This window comes from Pezoporus wallicus, unplaced genomic scaffold (assembly GCF_028554395.1).
Source record: "Pezoporus wallicus isolate ANWC-B61680 ecotype Strahan unplaced genomic scaffold, APGP_CSIRO_Pwel_v1 contig_4901, whole genome shotgun sequence".
Taxonomy (NCBI): Eukaryota; Metazoa; Chordata; class Aves; order Psittaciformes; family Psittacidae; genus Pezoporus; species Pezoporus wallicus.
Genome location: NW_026640354.1, coordinates 2721581 through 2739522, shown reverse-complemented (window position 1 = coordinate 2739522; position 17942 = coordinate 2721581). Strand labels below are relative to the sequence as shown.

Genomic DNA, 17942 nt, shown 5'->3' with positions numbered 1-17942 from the left:
ACCGGTAAAGTCTGTTACTTAATAATCATGTATATCAAATTATAAACTGTGTGAAGAAGCTGAGCAATTCAGTAGTTTTTACAGCACACTGAAAAAATTAATTGCTCTTCAGAGAATACATAAAATGATTTTTTTTAACAATTGTAATAATAATAAAAAAAAATTAGTTAAAGATATTTTAGATACAGCATGAAGATCTGGTGTTATTCACCCAAAGAATGAACCAGAGCGGTCTATTAATGATTAGCAGTTACTTTTGAGTACTTTGAGAAAGATTTTGAGAAAGAGAGAGATGCTAACAGAAAACTTATCTTCATAAGAGGTGAATAGAAGAGGAGCCAGAGTATAATGGGTCACTTGAAAGGGAAAAAAAAAAGAAAAGGCTAATTGCAAGAAAGATATGAAATATTTTAATTTTAAGTACCAGGGGTATGAATGATAAAGTGGAAACACAAGATGGCATAGTTTTGTTAAGAACCAGTCATGGAATAAAGCAGATTTCTGGTTTTGGAAGGTAAACTTTTTGAGAAATATAGGGAAGCAGTCATGTTATATACCTTGGCCTCAAGAAAAAATGGAGATTGTCCTCATGATGTTTTGATAAGCAAGCAAAAGCTGTTTTTGAAGTAACTGCCATATAGTTGATGCTCATCAAAATATATGATAGGAGTGTCTATCACCAGATTACTGTCAATTTTGGAAAGAGGGGTCTCTAACATGCCTAGTTCTTGTCAGTGATTTGATTAGGAAAAGTAGATGTAAAATCTGCAATTGAACTGGGAAAGATTGCTAGCTTTTTGAAGATACAATCAAAACTTAATATTCAGGGACAGTCTGAAGTCAACAAGATTAAACGTGAGAAAATGAGCATAAAGTGCTTGATAAGAAAAAAAATCCTTTAAGTAGGATAGGTTTGGAAGACACAGTGCACTGCAAATTAAATGTAAGTGAATAATCTGATGCCGTTGCTAAACAGGCAGGACTACTAACAGGAGAATTATTGCCTTTTGCTCTCTTCAAATACTCTTCTCTTTGGAGAGAACATTTTTAAAGAAAGATGTAGCCTGCAAGAGTAAGCCAGAGAGTTAAGGCCATTTTAACACTTTCAGAAGGTCAGCATATATCAGAGAATACATAATTACATCAGATTTTCATTCTGTATATCAAATGTCTTCAACTAATTCTTCTTTCTTAATTATTATTATTATATTATTTTATTTCATGTGTTCCCTGATATATGCCTTTACTCAGAGTTCAGCATATGCAACCACGAATCTGCAGTATGTGTGCAGTTATGCTGTACTTGCTGTATATACAGAGCAGATGAACTGTACGGCAAAAACGTGGTAGGCTTGCTCTCATACATGGTGTGCCCTTGCAGCTAAATGTTAGGGACTTTTCACACTGAGGGCTTGGGAGCCCGTAACATAAAATGGTACTGCAGCTAAAATAAGAATGTTAGAAACAGAGACTGGGGAAACATTTATGTAGTCCAGCAGAAAGCCAAACAGGGAATAGAGTAATAGCCTGCCTATCTGTAAAATGTCACAAGGAGAAGGATGAAAAGTCACGCCATATAGAGATGTAGTTGTTATTTTTAAGCCTTGTTACAGGTTTTTAAGAGCAGGTGATGCTGTCTGTGTACAGATTACCTTTATGCAGAGGATGGACTTCATACCTTTACATAGTTATGTCCTGAAGTTGTATTAGGTGGCTGTCTCACCCTAGAAAACTTGGTATAGTTTCAAAGGTGCCGATGCTACCTGTAAATGGTAAACTGATTACAATTATGGTTAAGCATGTTCAGCAGTGTTTCTCCTGACCTTGTGTTTGATACCTGTTGCCACCAACTGGCACTCCAGTGGGTTTTTTTAATTTGCTACAAAAGTGCTCACTTTTTACTTTGTTCTTCAAGGTGGAAATGACTGAAACAGACTGAACAATTAACAGATTTTGGATATGTCTAGTTTTATGGTATGCCCAGGGCTATTTTTGCTTCACCATTTGCAAGAAGAAATGAACATTGGTAATTGAAGAGTCCATTTGTGAGTGAAGCTGATACCCAGTGCAATCAGTTTTTAAAGGAAGTCTTTAAATATAAGTTTAATGGCAGCTCTTGGAAATCCGACATATATTGCAGTGAAACGTAAATCTGTTGATTGAGCTTCAAATAGGTTATCTTTAGTATTGGTAGTAATTTAGCTATGGCACCACAGAGTTTTGTACTCATACTTAATGTTTAAATGTGGGACAAAACACTACACATGTTGCTGTAGCTGGATTTTTTCTGATATCTGAGTTCGTTTATTGAAGTTAGCTCTGGCATCTCCCCATTTTGTGCTACAGTTCACAGTAGAGTCAAAGCCTAGGAGAAAAGAGAATTAGAACTTTTGAAGATAGTCAGGTGAGAATAGTCTGTGAGACTTCCCAGTAGTGGTAAATTGTTGATGGTATGCTACATAGTAATATATTAATACTACTTCTAAATTAAATTTACTGTGTTCTGGAGTTGCACTATTGTCATGCTTTAAGGAACTTGATTGAAGTTGATTGAAGTTGTAATGAGAATGTGTCTCCTTCAAGTGTGCACATTGTTAGGTTGGATGGAGAGCAATATTTAACTATATTTGGAACCCTTATTTTTCTTTTGCATTTGCATAAAAAAAAGCTTCAGCCAGTATATATGCAACCAGTTATGTGTATAACAGTATAAACTTTAGAAGCAAAGAGAACCCATCAGAGTTGGTAGCATTCTATAAAACATGAACTGCAGCTTCCTTTTTTAATTTCAGATTGCACTGCCACTTGTGGGAGACATGGGTGCTATACTGAAGGTAAACATTTTCAGATATAAATAAATTTTTTTTTTTACTATAAGCATGCTTTTTAAACCAGAGTATGCACTTGAAAGTTTGGATATGTTCAGTTTTGACCTACTGAGCTAGCCTAAATTAATTGTGAGGTTTTATTGATTTTTGATTTATTTTTTTAAAAATACTCAAGAAATTTATTTTATAGGAATTTCACAAAATAGCATTTGAATGGTACATGAGGCCATGTAGTAGGTATGAGGTATGTAGCCAACAGGTGCCTGTTCAGCACATCCGATCCACAATATGAATTACTACAGGTATACCTCATTCTTTGTTTTACTTTGAAGCATTAATATTGGTAATACACCAAGTGGGGAAAATAGTCTAGAATTTCTAAGGTATTACTTTGAAAATAATAAAATTTGAAGTGATCTGCAGTATTCCCAAAGGAAAAGTATATCAGGAGGATTTCAGTATGAATAGCATGTATCATTTCCTAGAAAAGCGATTCTACCATCCTTTGTTAATACATGTACTTAGGTTTTATTGACCTTCTCATTCATAAATTTGATTTATGTTTAGGTTTGTCTTTCATTTTTCCCCCTGATTCTTTCGTAAATGTATTGTCTTTCTCCTGTATGTGCTTTTCTACATCTTTGTCAATACTCTCTCTTAACAATTCCTTTCCTTATGCTTCATTCTTCATCACTCTGTGTTTTGTGGTTAGCATCTCTGTAAGATTTGCTGCAAAATGCTTCTTTCAACAAACCCGATATCACTTACTTTAAAGTAACTATACATTTAAAGCTGGTGAGAGCAACAAGTATACTTATCCTACCTGATCCTTAAAAGGGAGAGGATTTGCTCTTCCCAAACACAGGCATGTCTGGGACTACTCAAATCAGTCATTTGTGAGTCCTCTCAAAATGCATTTGTTAGCATAGTTTGAGTAGAGTGTGTGAGAGATGGGGAGGGAAACAAGGATTATCTGAACAAGTATAGTGTAGAAGAGATAAAGGACTGAAGATAAAGCTTTGAGGTAGAATGATTGGAGGTCTGCAGACCTTCTGCCTATGTCATAAAAATAGTTATTTTTCACTTTGCTTTCTGTGTGTTCCTCAGGGTGATCCTGGCACAAGAGGTCCACCAGGCATCCCTGGTAGAGAAGGGCCAAAGGTAAGTTTTGAAGAGTGTTTTATATTGCTTTGTTAGTTATTAAAAGTAAAAGGCCAGACTCTTACCCCTGACAGCCTTGACTTTTTTGTCTGAATCCTATCCCTGTGGCACCTGAGCAGCTTAAAGACTGTTTTAACAGTTCAGCCCTCTTCCTATGTCACTTCAGCTTTCCTTTCAGGAAAGTGAGCAAAATAGCCTGAATGGAGTCCCACACCAGGATAGCTTTTCTCTGTTTTGCATCCATTAAAGCTAGCTCAGATTTGACTGTTTATTAGTGCATTGCCATCTACAGGCTTATTTTAGGTGACTCAGGCGGGCAAGAATCCTGCAGTGAAGAAGAAAACCACCTGTGTCTCCTTCAAGCGTGCAACATCTGGACCACCCTTTGCCTTTGCCCCATATTCCAATGAGATTAGCACAACTGTTTTTCTGAGACTTGAAGTTTCACTGATGCCAATCAAAATTCTGCTTCACTGTAACTGGATCAAGTGCCACATGGTTTGGCATATAGGTATCTCCTATAGTTGAGCCTAATTTCATGGAAGTGTCGTTCTCTGTTTTGGGAAGTGTTTAAATTCTTTGCTATTACTTATATGTCTGCTCTTGGCTAGTTTGCCTATTAGGAAATGAACCACATGTTGCCTTTCACCTTGATGGAAGGCATATTTTAAAGCTTTCAGGTAGTATTGAGCATTTTTTTCTGTTTTAAGCACTATTGTTATGAAGGCTTCATGTATTAAATGCAGGGCATAAAATGCCCTAGGGAGCATGAAATTCATTGTTTGCTAACAGAAAGTATTTGTTTGAATGTTACATTTTCATAGGGAAGCAAAGGTGAACGTGGGTTTCCTGGGCTTGCTGGAGAGAAAGGTGATGAGGTAAAGTTATTTCATTTTTATAATGGTTGCATTCTTATCTGAACCTGAATGAAGATCGAGACTGACAGCGAAATGCACAGTGTTATTCAGTTATTTAAAACTGCCGAGATACTAATGTATTGCTCTAAATACATTCTGAATTTTCAACAAGATTAAATGCTATTATTCAATTAAATAACATCAGTTTAATTTTTGTCTGAGGGTTTTTGCTCATTTGTGTATTATAAAGCCTCACATACATTTAAATGCTAATTTTTAAGAGTGTAGGATAGAGCAATAAATAGACAAATGCCAAATGTTTTCAGAAAATACTTCATGTTTTGTAACATATTTGCTTATATTGTGCTAGTTCCCCTTTAGAATTCATTTTCAAAAACATTCCATTAGGCAAATACTCTGATGGGAATGGTTATAGCAGCAATTACTACTAAATGGAAACTGGAAAATGTTTGAAGAGACTGAATTTAAAATATTTACAGTATTTTCCATCATATGGTGTATTCTTAGAGTTATTTTTATGTTGTTGTGAAGAAGGGAAAAAGTTATGTCACTTGTGGTGCTAAATCCAAAATAGCTGCTGTAGTTTTAATTTTAAATTGAAATATTTGCAATTAACAAGAGCAATCTCTGTCAATAAATAAATAAATAAAAATAAATCACCTAAGCAGAAGCTATTAAAGAAATGAATCTAAGTAAATATATTAATTTTGAATAAATTTCAGGATCCTTGGTTTTCAAAAGTAAATAGTTAAATGAGGAAAAAAACAAAGATGCTACAGAAGCTTTTAAATAGGTATTCCTGCTACTGCTCTGCCCCAGAATTTAGAAGACTATCAGACTAAAGTGTCAGGCTTATTTTTCCTTTTATTTTTACACAATCTATACAGCTCATTCTGTCTTTGCTTCTTAAAAGCAAGTGACTCCTGAAGTTGGATTTAGAACACATACCTTAAAATGATGGTGCAGGCTACAAGTAAAGCACAAGCAGAATTTTGCTTAAAAAACAAATAGGAAAGTAACACATCCTTCATTTGCCCTATATGGTACTTGGAGAGTTCAACCCTAGCAAGTCTGAGGCATTAGCAAAGCAGTTTCAACAATTTAGATACTATTTGACTGCTGAGAACCAAGTGAAACCTTAAGGCAATTAAAAATGTAATAAGGAAAAGGCATGATTATAACCGGCAGTTAGTTTTTTTAAAAGGACTCCAGAGTTAATAAATTCCAATTATTTTTTTTATTATTATTGATTTAGCAGTGTGTCATGCTGTGTTCGTAAGTTACCCATTTACATGCTTCTTCAGTTTGATAGCTGGCTAGCTGCCTTAGGTCTGATGCTTTCAGTGTTTAGCAGCAGCTTTTGATTATGACATTATGAGGGTGCAAGTGAATTTATTTTCAGAAAAAATGAAAGAGTTTCTGAAGTTTAAGTGCAACCTTTTTCTACAAATTTCTGGATTTTATTCTCATTTTTATGATTTAGTTAACATGGAAATGGGAAGAGAGATTGTGAAGCCCACCTGAAACTCTTTGAAATACGCTCATTAGCTTCCATGTGCTTTTGAATAGCCCTTTAATCTTTGTTGAAACTTAGTTCTCTTCCTTTTTAAAAGATTCTTTTCTCCAGGGGAGGATTTTTCTAACATCAGTAGTGAGAATTACAGAAAATGTTCCTTTGGCTTCATATTCATTTTTCAGGTGACTGTATCATCACAGTTAAGTAAATCAAAATGAGCAGAGAACACATTAGCACTTGGATTGCCACTCTGAAAAGGTGCAGAGGTGGACCAGTGTCCTCTGTATGTAGCAGCAAGAAAAGGAAATTAATGTCTCTCTCCATCTCTGCATCTTTCCTGATTTATTTCTGCCTGAAGTTTTTCCTTCAGTATCTCAGTATTTCAGGACTTGTGTCCTCTCTGGTTTTCCAGACTACCCCTTTAGCCATGCCTTCTTAAACACTGCATTTAATATAAGAAAAAGATCTTTTCTGAGGTCACTCCTCTTGTCAGAGGGTAGGCACCCTGTGCAGATAAACTGAACCACTGTTTGGAAGGGACTAATTTCCCTTTGTGACTTATAGGGGTCACCAAGAGTGATTGGCTCTCATTAGTACATGACCTGTACCTGTCTAAAATTGCGTCTAAGCCTGGTGTTTTAGAAGAAAGACTTAAATGACATGCAGGCTTGTCTCGAATCCTAGCTGTATCCACTGTAGTAAGCTGCACACCTGTATATTTAGTAAGTGGACACCAGAATCCATCAATTTTCAGACAGCTGCATACAAAAAGATCAGGAAAGTAGTTCATTAAGTACTATGAAAAATGTCATGTTCTGCTATCTAAAAAGCAAAAGCTATAAATTGAGCAGAAAGCACCTTTGCATTTAGATACCATCAGGTAAAAATGAGAAATCTGTGCATTTGTCTTCTCTCCAGAAAAAAAAAAACAGAAAAAAAACAAAAACTTTAGTGGTAGAAAATAGAAAATTATTCTCTAGTCCTGCTATTTTCTGCACAATTAAAGACAAAATGATATAGAGGACATAAGCTAACAATGTGAAAGATTGAAGGACAAGTGTTGTCAGTCAAACAAGCAGTTGCCTCTTGCCTTGTTCAATGATAATCTCTTCTTTCCATGGTGGGTTTGACTTTTTTCATTCCTAAAAATACTGCCAAACTTTTAGATAAAAATGTGCTTTAATGTAGTTTATGGTACTGCTAAACATGCTGGATATAAGTAGTTTCCAGGTAGTAAGTGGGAGAGGAAGTACTCATATGCTCTTTTAATTCCCAGGGCCTTCAAGGTGCTCCTGGATTGCCAGGCATTCCAGGACCCAGTGGACCTTCTGTAAGTATGTGGTATCACCTGTGATCTAATCTATCTCTGCAGAGGTTTCTGTAACTATCTAGTAAAACTTCACATTCTTAGTTCCTTGTCCTGTCTTTTGGCTTTTCGGATAGTAATAATACAATCTTGCCCATAGTGGTTCTAATAAAAGAAACTATGTTGTGAGTTGATGTTACTGAAAATACTGTCATCGTCTGGGCTCAAAGTTTATGTAAGTTAAATGGGTTTGGAGTGTTGGCATTGCTAGAGACTCTGAGGTTAAATGACTTATGATGTGCATACTTGAAGTTAATGATGTATTTCTACCAAGTTACAGTAATATTGTTAATAATAAAAATCTAAAAATAATTCCAGCTAGGCATTCTGAAAACATTTAATGTTGAAACCAAGTAATCACTTGGTTTCATAACTGCAGAAGTATAAGAATAAACTGGAAATATTTCAAGTCACTGAAAGCTATAATTAAAAATGTTGATATTTCTGGGAAAACTACTTTTGGAGGGGTTTTTTAACTTTATTTTTGACATATTGGATGGGATTACATTAGTTAGTAGGATCATTATGATTCTATGAATTTCTAGGTTGCTGATGGTACTGATGCTTCCCTTCTTTTAAAAATTGTAACCCATTTAGGAATTTTAGTGTACAATATGTAAATTGACATTTTAGCAGTAAAAGATGATTCTTAGCAGTATTAAAAGGTGCCATTAAGGTAGTGCATTTAGTCTGCAAAGGTGAAAATGCAACTGTAAACACAAGTTTTATCCTTCAAAGGGCTAATCGGAAGGATACAGCTGTGGTATCAGAAGAGAAACACATAAGCCTGGAGGAGAAGCATAGTTCGATTTAAATGACCTTCAAGGAGTACAAGATTTAAAAACTAAGCTCTGGTGCAAAAATACTGTGTTTCATTGTTTCTTAACTAATATAAACCAATACTGTATTGTGCAGGGAGTCACAGGAAGACCTGGACATCCCGGTCCAGCAGGGTCAAAAGGCGAAAAGGTATTCCTGCTTTCTAGTCTTGGCAAAAATCCATGCAGGTTCTGCAATCCCATTATACTCCAATGTTTTGGGTTTTTTTTAATATAGAGTGCAAACAAGAGCTTGACGTATATTTTCAAATTAATTTTTATTTGTGTCCTAATGCAAGTGCTTTTCCCCCCCAAATGTACTATGGGCTTATATATTGAATCACAGTCCTTGTGGTGTGTGTAAATTGCAGAGCATGTGCTCTAAGTATGACATACTATATAGAATTTAGGAAAGTGAAAATACATTTGTGAAACAGTATATTGACTAGTTACTACTCGCTTTTCTTCTAATTCTTTTACCACTATTTTAGTCAAAAGTAATTACATAAAAGCACTTCACAAGTACTGAAAGTTATTAAGTATAAGTTACTCTGCTAAAATACAGAAGCTTCCTTTATACTTAATTTAAACTCCTACAGCACTGTTTTTTGTCAATGTTTTATGTGCTCTTTTATCAGGCACTGGATATTATTGATTATAACTAAGATCAAATTCGATTCTTGGGCACCTCAGATAAATGAAATACAGAAGACACAAACTTAGTTTGTTGCAAAATATTTTCTGGCACAAGTTCTCGATTTGCGTATGAATACACTTTTCTGATCTTTTTTTCAACTTCAGCCTGGAATTTTCCAGGCATAGCACTGTCACATCAAGGTATATGATCCTACTAATATTCTACAAAACCTTGACTCTGGTATGAGTAACAAAGGAAATTATTTTGTAAAGCTCTGAAATTATTTTGGTATAGAAACTGATTGAAAGCTGTCTCCTTGCCGGCCATAATAGAAAAATTTACCACACATTTCCTTTTTCTGTAACCATGTGGTTCCTTGTTTACAGTTCACATGTAGGTGAGAATGAGAAGCCACTGCTCTATAACTAGTGTCTCATAAATCAAAAAGGGCAGAAGTTAGATGGCTGAAGAGTAAACTGAAATATAGCCAGAATCACTTGCTGCTTCTCTTTCATCTGATGAATATGTTTGAGAAATCATATAATATGCTCTCTAAATTAGAGTATTTTTATTTCCCATGAAGTACTCCAGGTCACTCATGGAGGCTGATAGTTTCTATCAGTTAGCAGGGCCATTTGGAAATTATCTTTGTGTAAACATTTAATTACAGTTATATTTTTCTGTGTATTTTTCCAGTGAGCTAATTGTTGCCATTGAACATTTAGCTTGCCTTTTGCTACCCTAAGAATTTTGAATATGCAGCCTGAGTATCTCACTGACTTATGTTTAATAAGATGCAGTGAACTCAGTGAAAAATTCTGGCAAATTTGTTCCACATTATACAGTGCTTTTAACTGGATTGTAGAGATGAGACTTTTAAAAAAAATTGGGAAATTTGATGTTGAAACCTTTTCAACTCTTCACTGTTCAGAAACTCCACCATTCTGCTGGGGCAAAAACTCAAAAGCTTTATTTTTTTTTTTTAATATAAGTAGTTCAGTGCACATCAGCAGAACAGACTGTGGATGCACAGTTGAATATTCAAAAATAAAACCCCCAAGAAATATATTAATTGTATACCTAAATAAAGATCTTTATTTTCATTCAGTGTGTTCTAAATAAACTGAACTTCTGAAACTATAGCTCTTTTGTATTTACCTGTGAATGATTAACTGAAGACTAGCTTTTGCAAAATAATGGACAAAACATAAAATTTCTGTTAACTTTTGTCTACCAGTTGCTTAGAAATTGATACTTTTTCCCTTCCTCTCTCTCCTGGTGTTTACGAAATTTTTCACAACCCAGGTTACCACTACCGTTTTGCCACAAGGAAGTTAATACAATAAAGCTTCAAGTAACTAACAAAATAAAAAACTAAAGTAACAATTCCTAACTTTCCTAAAGCTTAAGCAGGAGCTGGGCAGGAAAATTTAGTCGTGATACTAGCTGCTCATATTGACTGTACCTCTTGTTTATTGTCATTATGGTCGTTATAGCTTAGGTATGGAATAGATCAGGACATAAGTTACAGTAAATGAGTTACGTGAATCTCTTGCTGTACTAGGGTAGTGAAGGTTCTCCTGGGCAACCTGGACCACCTGGGCCTCCGGTGAGATATTTTCTTGTTTATATTTTGAATGTTATATTAGGAACAATGCACCTGTGGTTAAAGTGTAACATAATACAAAGAATTGACTGTCGATCTAATATGTATTAATAATGCAGGAAGACAAGTCTTTTTGCAAAAGGTTTCTATAATCTTCTTTTTTCTTTGATTCATCAGGGAATAATTTCAGTTCAATAAAACCATCCTAGAAACTTGGTCAGTTGAGTTAACCTTGGTGCTCAGTGTTACTAGAGTAATTTATGCAGCTTGGGTACCTGAAATCAGGGAACTCAGGGAACCTAGAGAAAGTCCATGGAGCAACCTGGACTCCAAATTAACTGGAATAGTACCTAACACAAAATCAGTTCTGGAGAATTAGGATAATAAGAATATCAAAGTGTAACATACACCGAGTTTACAGGTTTCTTGTTTTTTAATTAAAAAAAAAAGGCCCAAGCTGCATTGGTATGTATCTTATGTTCTTGCTGAAGTGTCTAGAAGCCTTGAAAAGTTGTTTGAGAATGAAAATGATGCCACAGCTTTGCTGGGCTAGAGGGCTTGAACAGGGCAAGAGTTCTCTCTTTATAAGTCGTAGTTGTGACGCTTTCCTGGTATTTATGTTTTAAAGGGTATGCCTTACAATGAAAGAAATGGAATGAGCAGCTTATATAAACTCCAGGTATTTCTCTTTAATATTTTTGTTTTTCAATCAATACCTCATTCTAGCCCAACTCAACTTTTAAACTTGCTGTTACAGGGAGGTGTGAGTGTCGCTAGTTATCCAGGCCCACCAGGACCTCCTGTAAGTATTAACAGAAACATAATTTCTAATAGGTAATACCAAAAAATATCATCATATTGTGTGAATTTTTTGAGTTTTTTTAATTGTGTTTTCACTTCATTTATTTGCAGGGTCCCAAAGGAGATCCTGGCACAGTGGTATGTATGTATTTTTTGATCATGTTAGAGATTTCACCAAGTAATTCAACACAATTGTAGTCACAAGGGTAGAAGAGTCCCTTGATAGTGTTTAGCAGGTAGCTTACCTCCTGCAAAATCAGTTCATCTGAAAAAGCCTATTAATTCCCAGGCTTGTGAATTTTGTAATTTCTGGTTAAAAGTTCTAAGTGATAATATAATGAATGACTGAACATAGTATTAACTACTTGTGGATTCATCTCTGCTGAGCTGTCCCTGGATATATCTAAGAATAAAGAATGTGAAATAAAAGTAGAAAATATCTTAAGAGCTATTAGATTGTTCTCAACAATAAATTTGAAAGTGATAAGGGAGAAAGAGTAGTGTGCTACATCATGCTAGCCAGTAACAACTAAAAGTTAATATTTAATTTGTAAATGGCATGATGGTTAACTACAGTATGCTCACATTGCTTCTGGTGAGCAAGATAGTGATCATGGGAGCTCCTATACCCTTCAAATATGCATTTTGGCATTCAAAAGCAGATTAGTTTAACTTTCTGATATTTTTTTCCTGTAAGAGTTGTGTTATGTCTTTTTCACGTGATCTGTCTGTAAAAACTATGGGGTGGAATGACAACTAGTGGAAGAATCTTGAGAAGTTGCATAGGGCTAACTGCCAGCAGAAGGTAGATCCAAATCCTGACCTGGTGTCCATTTTTCCCAAGGTCTTTGACATGTGTGTAACTTGGCTTTAAAATAGAGGAACTGTATTTGTCATTAGCTTGTGCCCTGTCACTATAGTTCATAGCCTTCTAATCTACATTTTAAACTGATTTCTCCCCTGGAGTATGTTTTTGCCACAGAAAAGCTTCAAGGCCTATACAGTGTCCTAGTCTGTGTGTCCCTTGCTGCAGAATAAGCTTTGTTTAGGGAACAGAGCACAGAATTCCTTGGAGGTTGGTTCTCTGGTTGACAGTATATGATTACATGTTCGGACTCTACTGCCTCGAGGTGCTTTAGAGCTGACTGTGGCTTGCAAGAACACTGTGGGGGAGTCTTCCGGATTACATTCTTCATCAAAATTAAAGCTGTTGAATCCAATATTCACACAGTGTCTCTGGGAAAAGCTTAATTTACAGATCGCTAAAACAGGGCATAACAAAATCTGTTCACCTGGTAACTGGTTAGCTGTTTTACTAATGTCAAGTTAAATAATTTTTTTCTCAAAGTCTGCTGTTGCTTGTTGTTCAACATTTCTCATGTAGAGTACAGAAATTCTAATGTATTCAATCTTTTTAATTAAAAAAAAATAATAATCAGGGAGACCCAGGACCAATGGGATTGCCAGGACTGGAAGGACTCCCAGGGGAAAAGGTAGGACTCTTAAAAACAAGTCATGGCTTTCTAGTGGCAACTATCTGCATCTAAATGTTTTCTGAAACCTTGTTTTTTGAATCTTTTTTTGCAGTGTAAGTTACTGTTTCAGCTTGAAAAACACTTGTATATTTATCTGTATTTCCTTTTTTTGCTTTACTGTGGATCTAAATCACCAAACATAAAATTTCACTTTCTACAAATGAAAAATTGTGTGCAGGAGGTCTTGTAATATTTTATTTTCCTAACTTGATAGAATGCTACTGTATACTATATGTAGTATATACTATATATGACTATATTACTTCATAGTAATATAGTTAACATGTTCCTAAGTATGGTCACTAGTTCATGTTCTCTAGACATTGCCTTAGGCTTAGAGTCCATCTGTCTTGTTCTAAGAGTGTAAATGTCAGTATAAGTTCAGATGAGTATAAAAATGCAGAAAAGAGTTAAAATGGAGGGAGAGACCAGTTCCATACAGTTCTTGTTGTACGCATCCTGCTTCAAAGTGAGCAGAACACTCTTTTCTTGGACTGTTGCTCATTATTCTAAAAAAGTCCCCTTGTATTGTTTTTTGCTGTTGTTGCACACTTTACTGTGTGTATGATGCCACTGTAGCACATCCTGCAATGTATCATGCATCGTCATGCACCTCCTTTCTGTGGTTCAAGTCTGTATTCCAGGACTAGGAAATGATCCCTTCCTTCAGCTGGGGGCATGTTTCAGCATTTCACTTACTAGTTGTGGAGGCTGATATGAATTTAGAGAAAAGCTTGTCATGAAATGCTAAAAAATTCAAGATTTTGCTGTTCGTTTCTAAATATGGCAAAGTACAAAAAAATCACTGGAGAAATGAAAAAATCTGTATATATGTTTTCTGTCAGTGAAAACAGACTTTGCCCATGTATTATAAATTTAAGAAAAAATTTTTTTTTAATTGAATATTTATTCAGCTTTTTAATTACATGTATTTCAATGATTCATATAAAAATAGCTTTCTGAAACATATTTTTCACCAAAAACCAATGTAAATTAAAATTTTCTCTCTCAAAATCATTGCACAGTACTCCTACTTGTGCAGACTGGGGATTGAAAATATCTAAGGTAGGTGTCTATACTGGATGTTACATGAGATGATTCTTGCTCTGGAATACTACGATTTACAAGCAATTAAAGACTAATCTGATTTCAAATGAACAATCACAGGGAAATATTACTGGTTTAACTGAGACAAAGTGGGGACAAGAATTAAACAGAGAATAACCAATGGAGCAGATTATATAAACAAGCTTAGTGAGTGTTTGGCCCTTTTCCAAAGTAAAAATATCCTTTCCTTAGCTAAATTGGTCACATTTCTGGTGTAAATAAATGAACAGAAGCACAGGGTCTGAGGGTCTGCCTGCCAGTGGCCTAGTACATGCTGGTTTTTAATTCAGAGCTATTGCATACCTCTGTGTACCATCTTCCCCAGGCAATGCTGGCTGTAATTTCACGATAATTTTGTGAACTGCCCTAAGGACTTTGTGTCCTTGCGGTGAAATTTCCTTTCCCTTAGCTATGCTGACACAGTGGTTTGTGCAACCATGCTGCAACTCACATTACTGGAAGGACCAAAATAACTCTTAAAAGACAAATGTTGCAAAGGAAGTGTTAGGAATTTCTAGCTCCACTGTCATAGCCAATATATAGGGAAAACACCACAATACAAATTCTGGGTCCTGAATAACCACAGGGATAGAATGCAGAGCTCCAGGCAATATACCCTGCTAAATATACTCCATGCTCAGGTGTTCCTGAGGTGCATGTTGTGTTCCTCACTGAGTGGTGAACTTGCATTAAGTGTTTTCTGCTAGCCTACAGAGCAGGAGAGGTTGAACTGTGGCCTGTAAGCTGCTGGCCAAGCTTCTCCCCCCAGGCACAAGATCAGACATTTAACTTACCATCTGTCTACTCTTTGTGTAATGGAGTTAAGTGTTTCCAATTACCAACATTATCATTGCACTACCTGAACAAAATTATGAGAATGACACATCAGTGTTAGTTATAAAAACAGAAACCAGAAATCCCAGCATCTCCTTGGGCTCTTCTGCACAGGAGAAGATGGCTGCTGTGAACGCAGCTGTGTTGGGGGAGCTTTTGCAAAACAGCTATAGGTAACATAAACTCATCTCATAAAATATTCTCCAGTTAGTATGGCTTTTCTGACTGTAGCGATAAGACAAGGGGTAACAGGTTAAAACTTAAACAGGGGAAGTTTAGATTGGATATAAGGAAGAAATTCTTTACTGTAAGGGTGGTGAGGCACTGGAATGGGTTTCCCAAGGAAGTTATAAATGCTCCATCCCTGGCAGTGTTCAAGGCCGGGTTGGACAGAGCCTTGGGTGACATGGTTTAGTGTGAGGTGTCCCTGCCCTGCCCATGGCAGGGGGGTTGGAACTAGATGATCTTAAGGTCCTTTCCAACCCTAACTATCCTATGATTCTGTGATTATAGAAACTAGGAGCATGATTTTTTTCTTTAATTTTAAGCAATGTTTCACTAGCAGAGTGTAGTGTTACAGTCCAAAACATGTCAGCAGTAGGTTCTGGCAAGTCATATCATAGAATCATAAAATACCAGGTTGGAAGGGACCTCAAGGATCATCTGGTCCAACCTTTAAAAAAATATCTCACTGGGTAGGGTTTTACCACTGTCTGCTTTGGGCTATTGTTCTCTCAAGAGATAAATATGAATTTGTGCACATAATTCATCAGCTCTAGCACAAAAGCCATTGTCTTAGCTTAAAGCATAGATGAAGGTAGTGTATGCTAAAAGGAGAAACTTTGCCCTGAAAGGACCATAACACAAGCAACTTGAAGATGTCAACTTGCAGGAAATGGAGGACCAAGTAGCCTGGAGGCAAAAGCTTCATTGAAAGGTACATCTTAAATATGGGGCTGTTGATAGGATAGTGAATTACCCTATGTGAATTCTGGACATTGTCATGATCACAAATTATAATTATTTGGAAAACTACAGATAAGTCAGGGACTTTCTGTCCCTTTTCAAGGAAGGCCTCAAGCAGAGTATAGGAGGGATAGCATGGAAATTATGACATTACACAAGAGAATCTAAACAAAAGATTTATGTTACTTGCTCCAATCTGTAAAATGAGATGGTGGCAGAGCTAAATGTTAGCATTTAGCAGATCCTGCCTCCTGTCCTTATTTGCAATTTACTGAATAATCCTTCCTCAGGTTTTAATGGGAATCCACAAACAAATGTCTGGTTTAAGCATTACCATTTATGTATAGATTTATCTTTTCTTCAGGGTGACCGGGGACCAGCTGGCACGCCAGGAGTAGCCGGGACACCGGTATGTGTATTCATTAATGAAAACTCAGGTTTTTTTTAGTTGACCTGCTAAAAAACAGGTCAAGCAAGGTGCTGAGCTGTAATCTCAATCGCTGTTTGTGGAACACCAGTGCTTGCCTAATTTTTTATAGACAGGTATGAAAATTTTGTGTTTTTCCTAAAGAGATGAGAGTTTTAATACCACTGAGGGTTCATATTATTATTAAAATGACAGGTGGGAATGGTGTGAATACATGATAAAGCTGGAATTTGAAGCTGCATATGCTTACTTAAGAAAGCATATGAGATTCTTATTGCCTCAGTTTAATATAGTTAAAAACATTTTCTGTGCTCCTGAGCATGCACAAATTTCTGAGTATCTTTCTGTCACAAAGAAACATTAAGAGCGTTAGTTATTGAAATCCACAAGGATCTGCATATCAAGTAGATCTAATATTTGCTTTAGGGGAATGCTTTGTCAGCTATTTACATGTGGTATTCAGAGAAGTTTATGAAAGTCATCCAGAAACTGTTGTGGGTGAAAGTAAATGTAACTAATGATAAGTTGAAATTATAATTACTTATTTGTGTTCTTAAAGGAAATGAAGACAACTTTTCTTTATATTGCATTCACAGTTTAATAAGAAAGTGTATCCATATTTCAGGAGGCAGTATGGAGTTACTTATATGCAAATACATCTATTATTAAATTTGGGCAGCTACCAATCCATTCAGGAGCTGGTTTTAAATTATAAATGTGCTTTGCGAGCCAGTCTATGTACTTCTATTTCCATTAGCCATTGATTTAGCCTATTTCCTGTGAGTTCCAAGAAGGAACGTCAGCCTAAACAGCTTGATTTAGTTAAGTTCTTCTAAAACAATATAAAATGGAACATTTAAGGGGAAGAGTGTTTCTCTGAGTTTTATAGTCCATGTAAGTTTCAAAGCTTGTTGCTCTGAAATATATATTTCATGCTGTGAATCAATAGTGAATTAGCATGATCACAATTGTTCATTCTGTGTATTTTCCACTGGATATGTTACAAGACTTAGTCTTGTTGCCCTCTATCCTAGCTGGATATAAAAAAATCGAATAAGTTCCCTTTATTGCTGATGGAGTTGTGTTCTGTAAATTACATTTAATTCTAATAAAATCCACTGGAATAAATTATTTGCTTTAACATTTTATGCTAAGCAGTTTTAATTAACAAATAGACATAGGTACCACAATATTTTTTAGTACTCTAGGAAGAGTTTTTGCAATATATCTATGTATCTTACTGGAAGAGAATTTGTCCTCCTTGCCTTGCATTATTTCCTAGATTAAGTAATGGACCCTTTCTCCCATTTGGAAATATTCTCGTTTTAGCTTTGGGCTTTTTACTGAGTGGGATTATCACAGAAGCTTGGATTGAAATTCAGCAAGAAGTGCCACCAGTGCCTATTTCCTCAACTGTCCTCAGTTCTGTTGTTCCTGAAGTTGTCACTGGAACTGATGTATT

General features: G+C 35.7%; 1 protein-coding gene across 3 annotated transcripts in view; it reads left to right on the top strand.

The window, feature by feature from the left end:
• The window catches only part of COL19A1 (collagen type XIX alpha 1 chain), a 178115-nt gene that overhangs the window by 140454 nt on the left and 19719 nt on the right, over nucleotides 1-17942 (top strand). For all 3 annotated transcript variants that reach the window (XM_057418814.1, XM_057418813.1, XM_057418812.1), the window contains 11 exons: nucleotides 2793-2834; nucleotides 3936-3989; nucleotides 4814-4867; nucleotides 7660-7713; nucleotides 8665-8718; nucleotides 10769-10813; nucleotides 11439-11489; nucleotides 11568-11612; nucleotides 11723-11749; nucleotides 13051-13104; nucleotides 16418-16462. In XM_057418814.1, the coding sequence (XP_057274797.1) occupies nucleotides 2793-2834; nucleotides 3936-3989; nucleotides 4814-4867; nucleotides 7660-7713; nucleotides 8665-8718; nucleotides 10769-10813; nucleotides 11439-11489; nucleotides 11568-11612; nucleotides 11723-11749; nucleotides 13051-13104; nucleotides 16418-16462 (525 nt within the window). The remainder of the gene's footprint in view (nucleotides 1-2792; nucleotides 2835-3935; nucleotides 3990-4813; nucleotides 4868-7659; nucleotides 7714-8664; nucleotides 8719-10768; nucleotides 10814-11438; nucleotides 11490-11567; nucleotides 11613-11722; nucleotides 11750-13050; nucleotides 13105-16417; nucleotides 16463-17942) is intronic.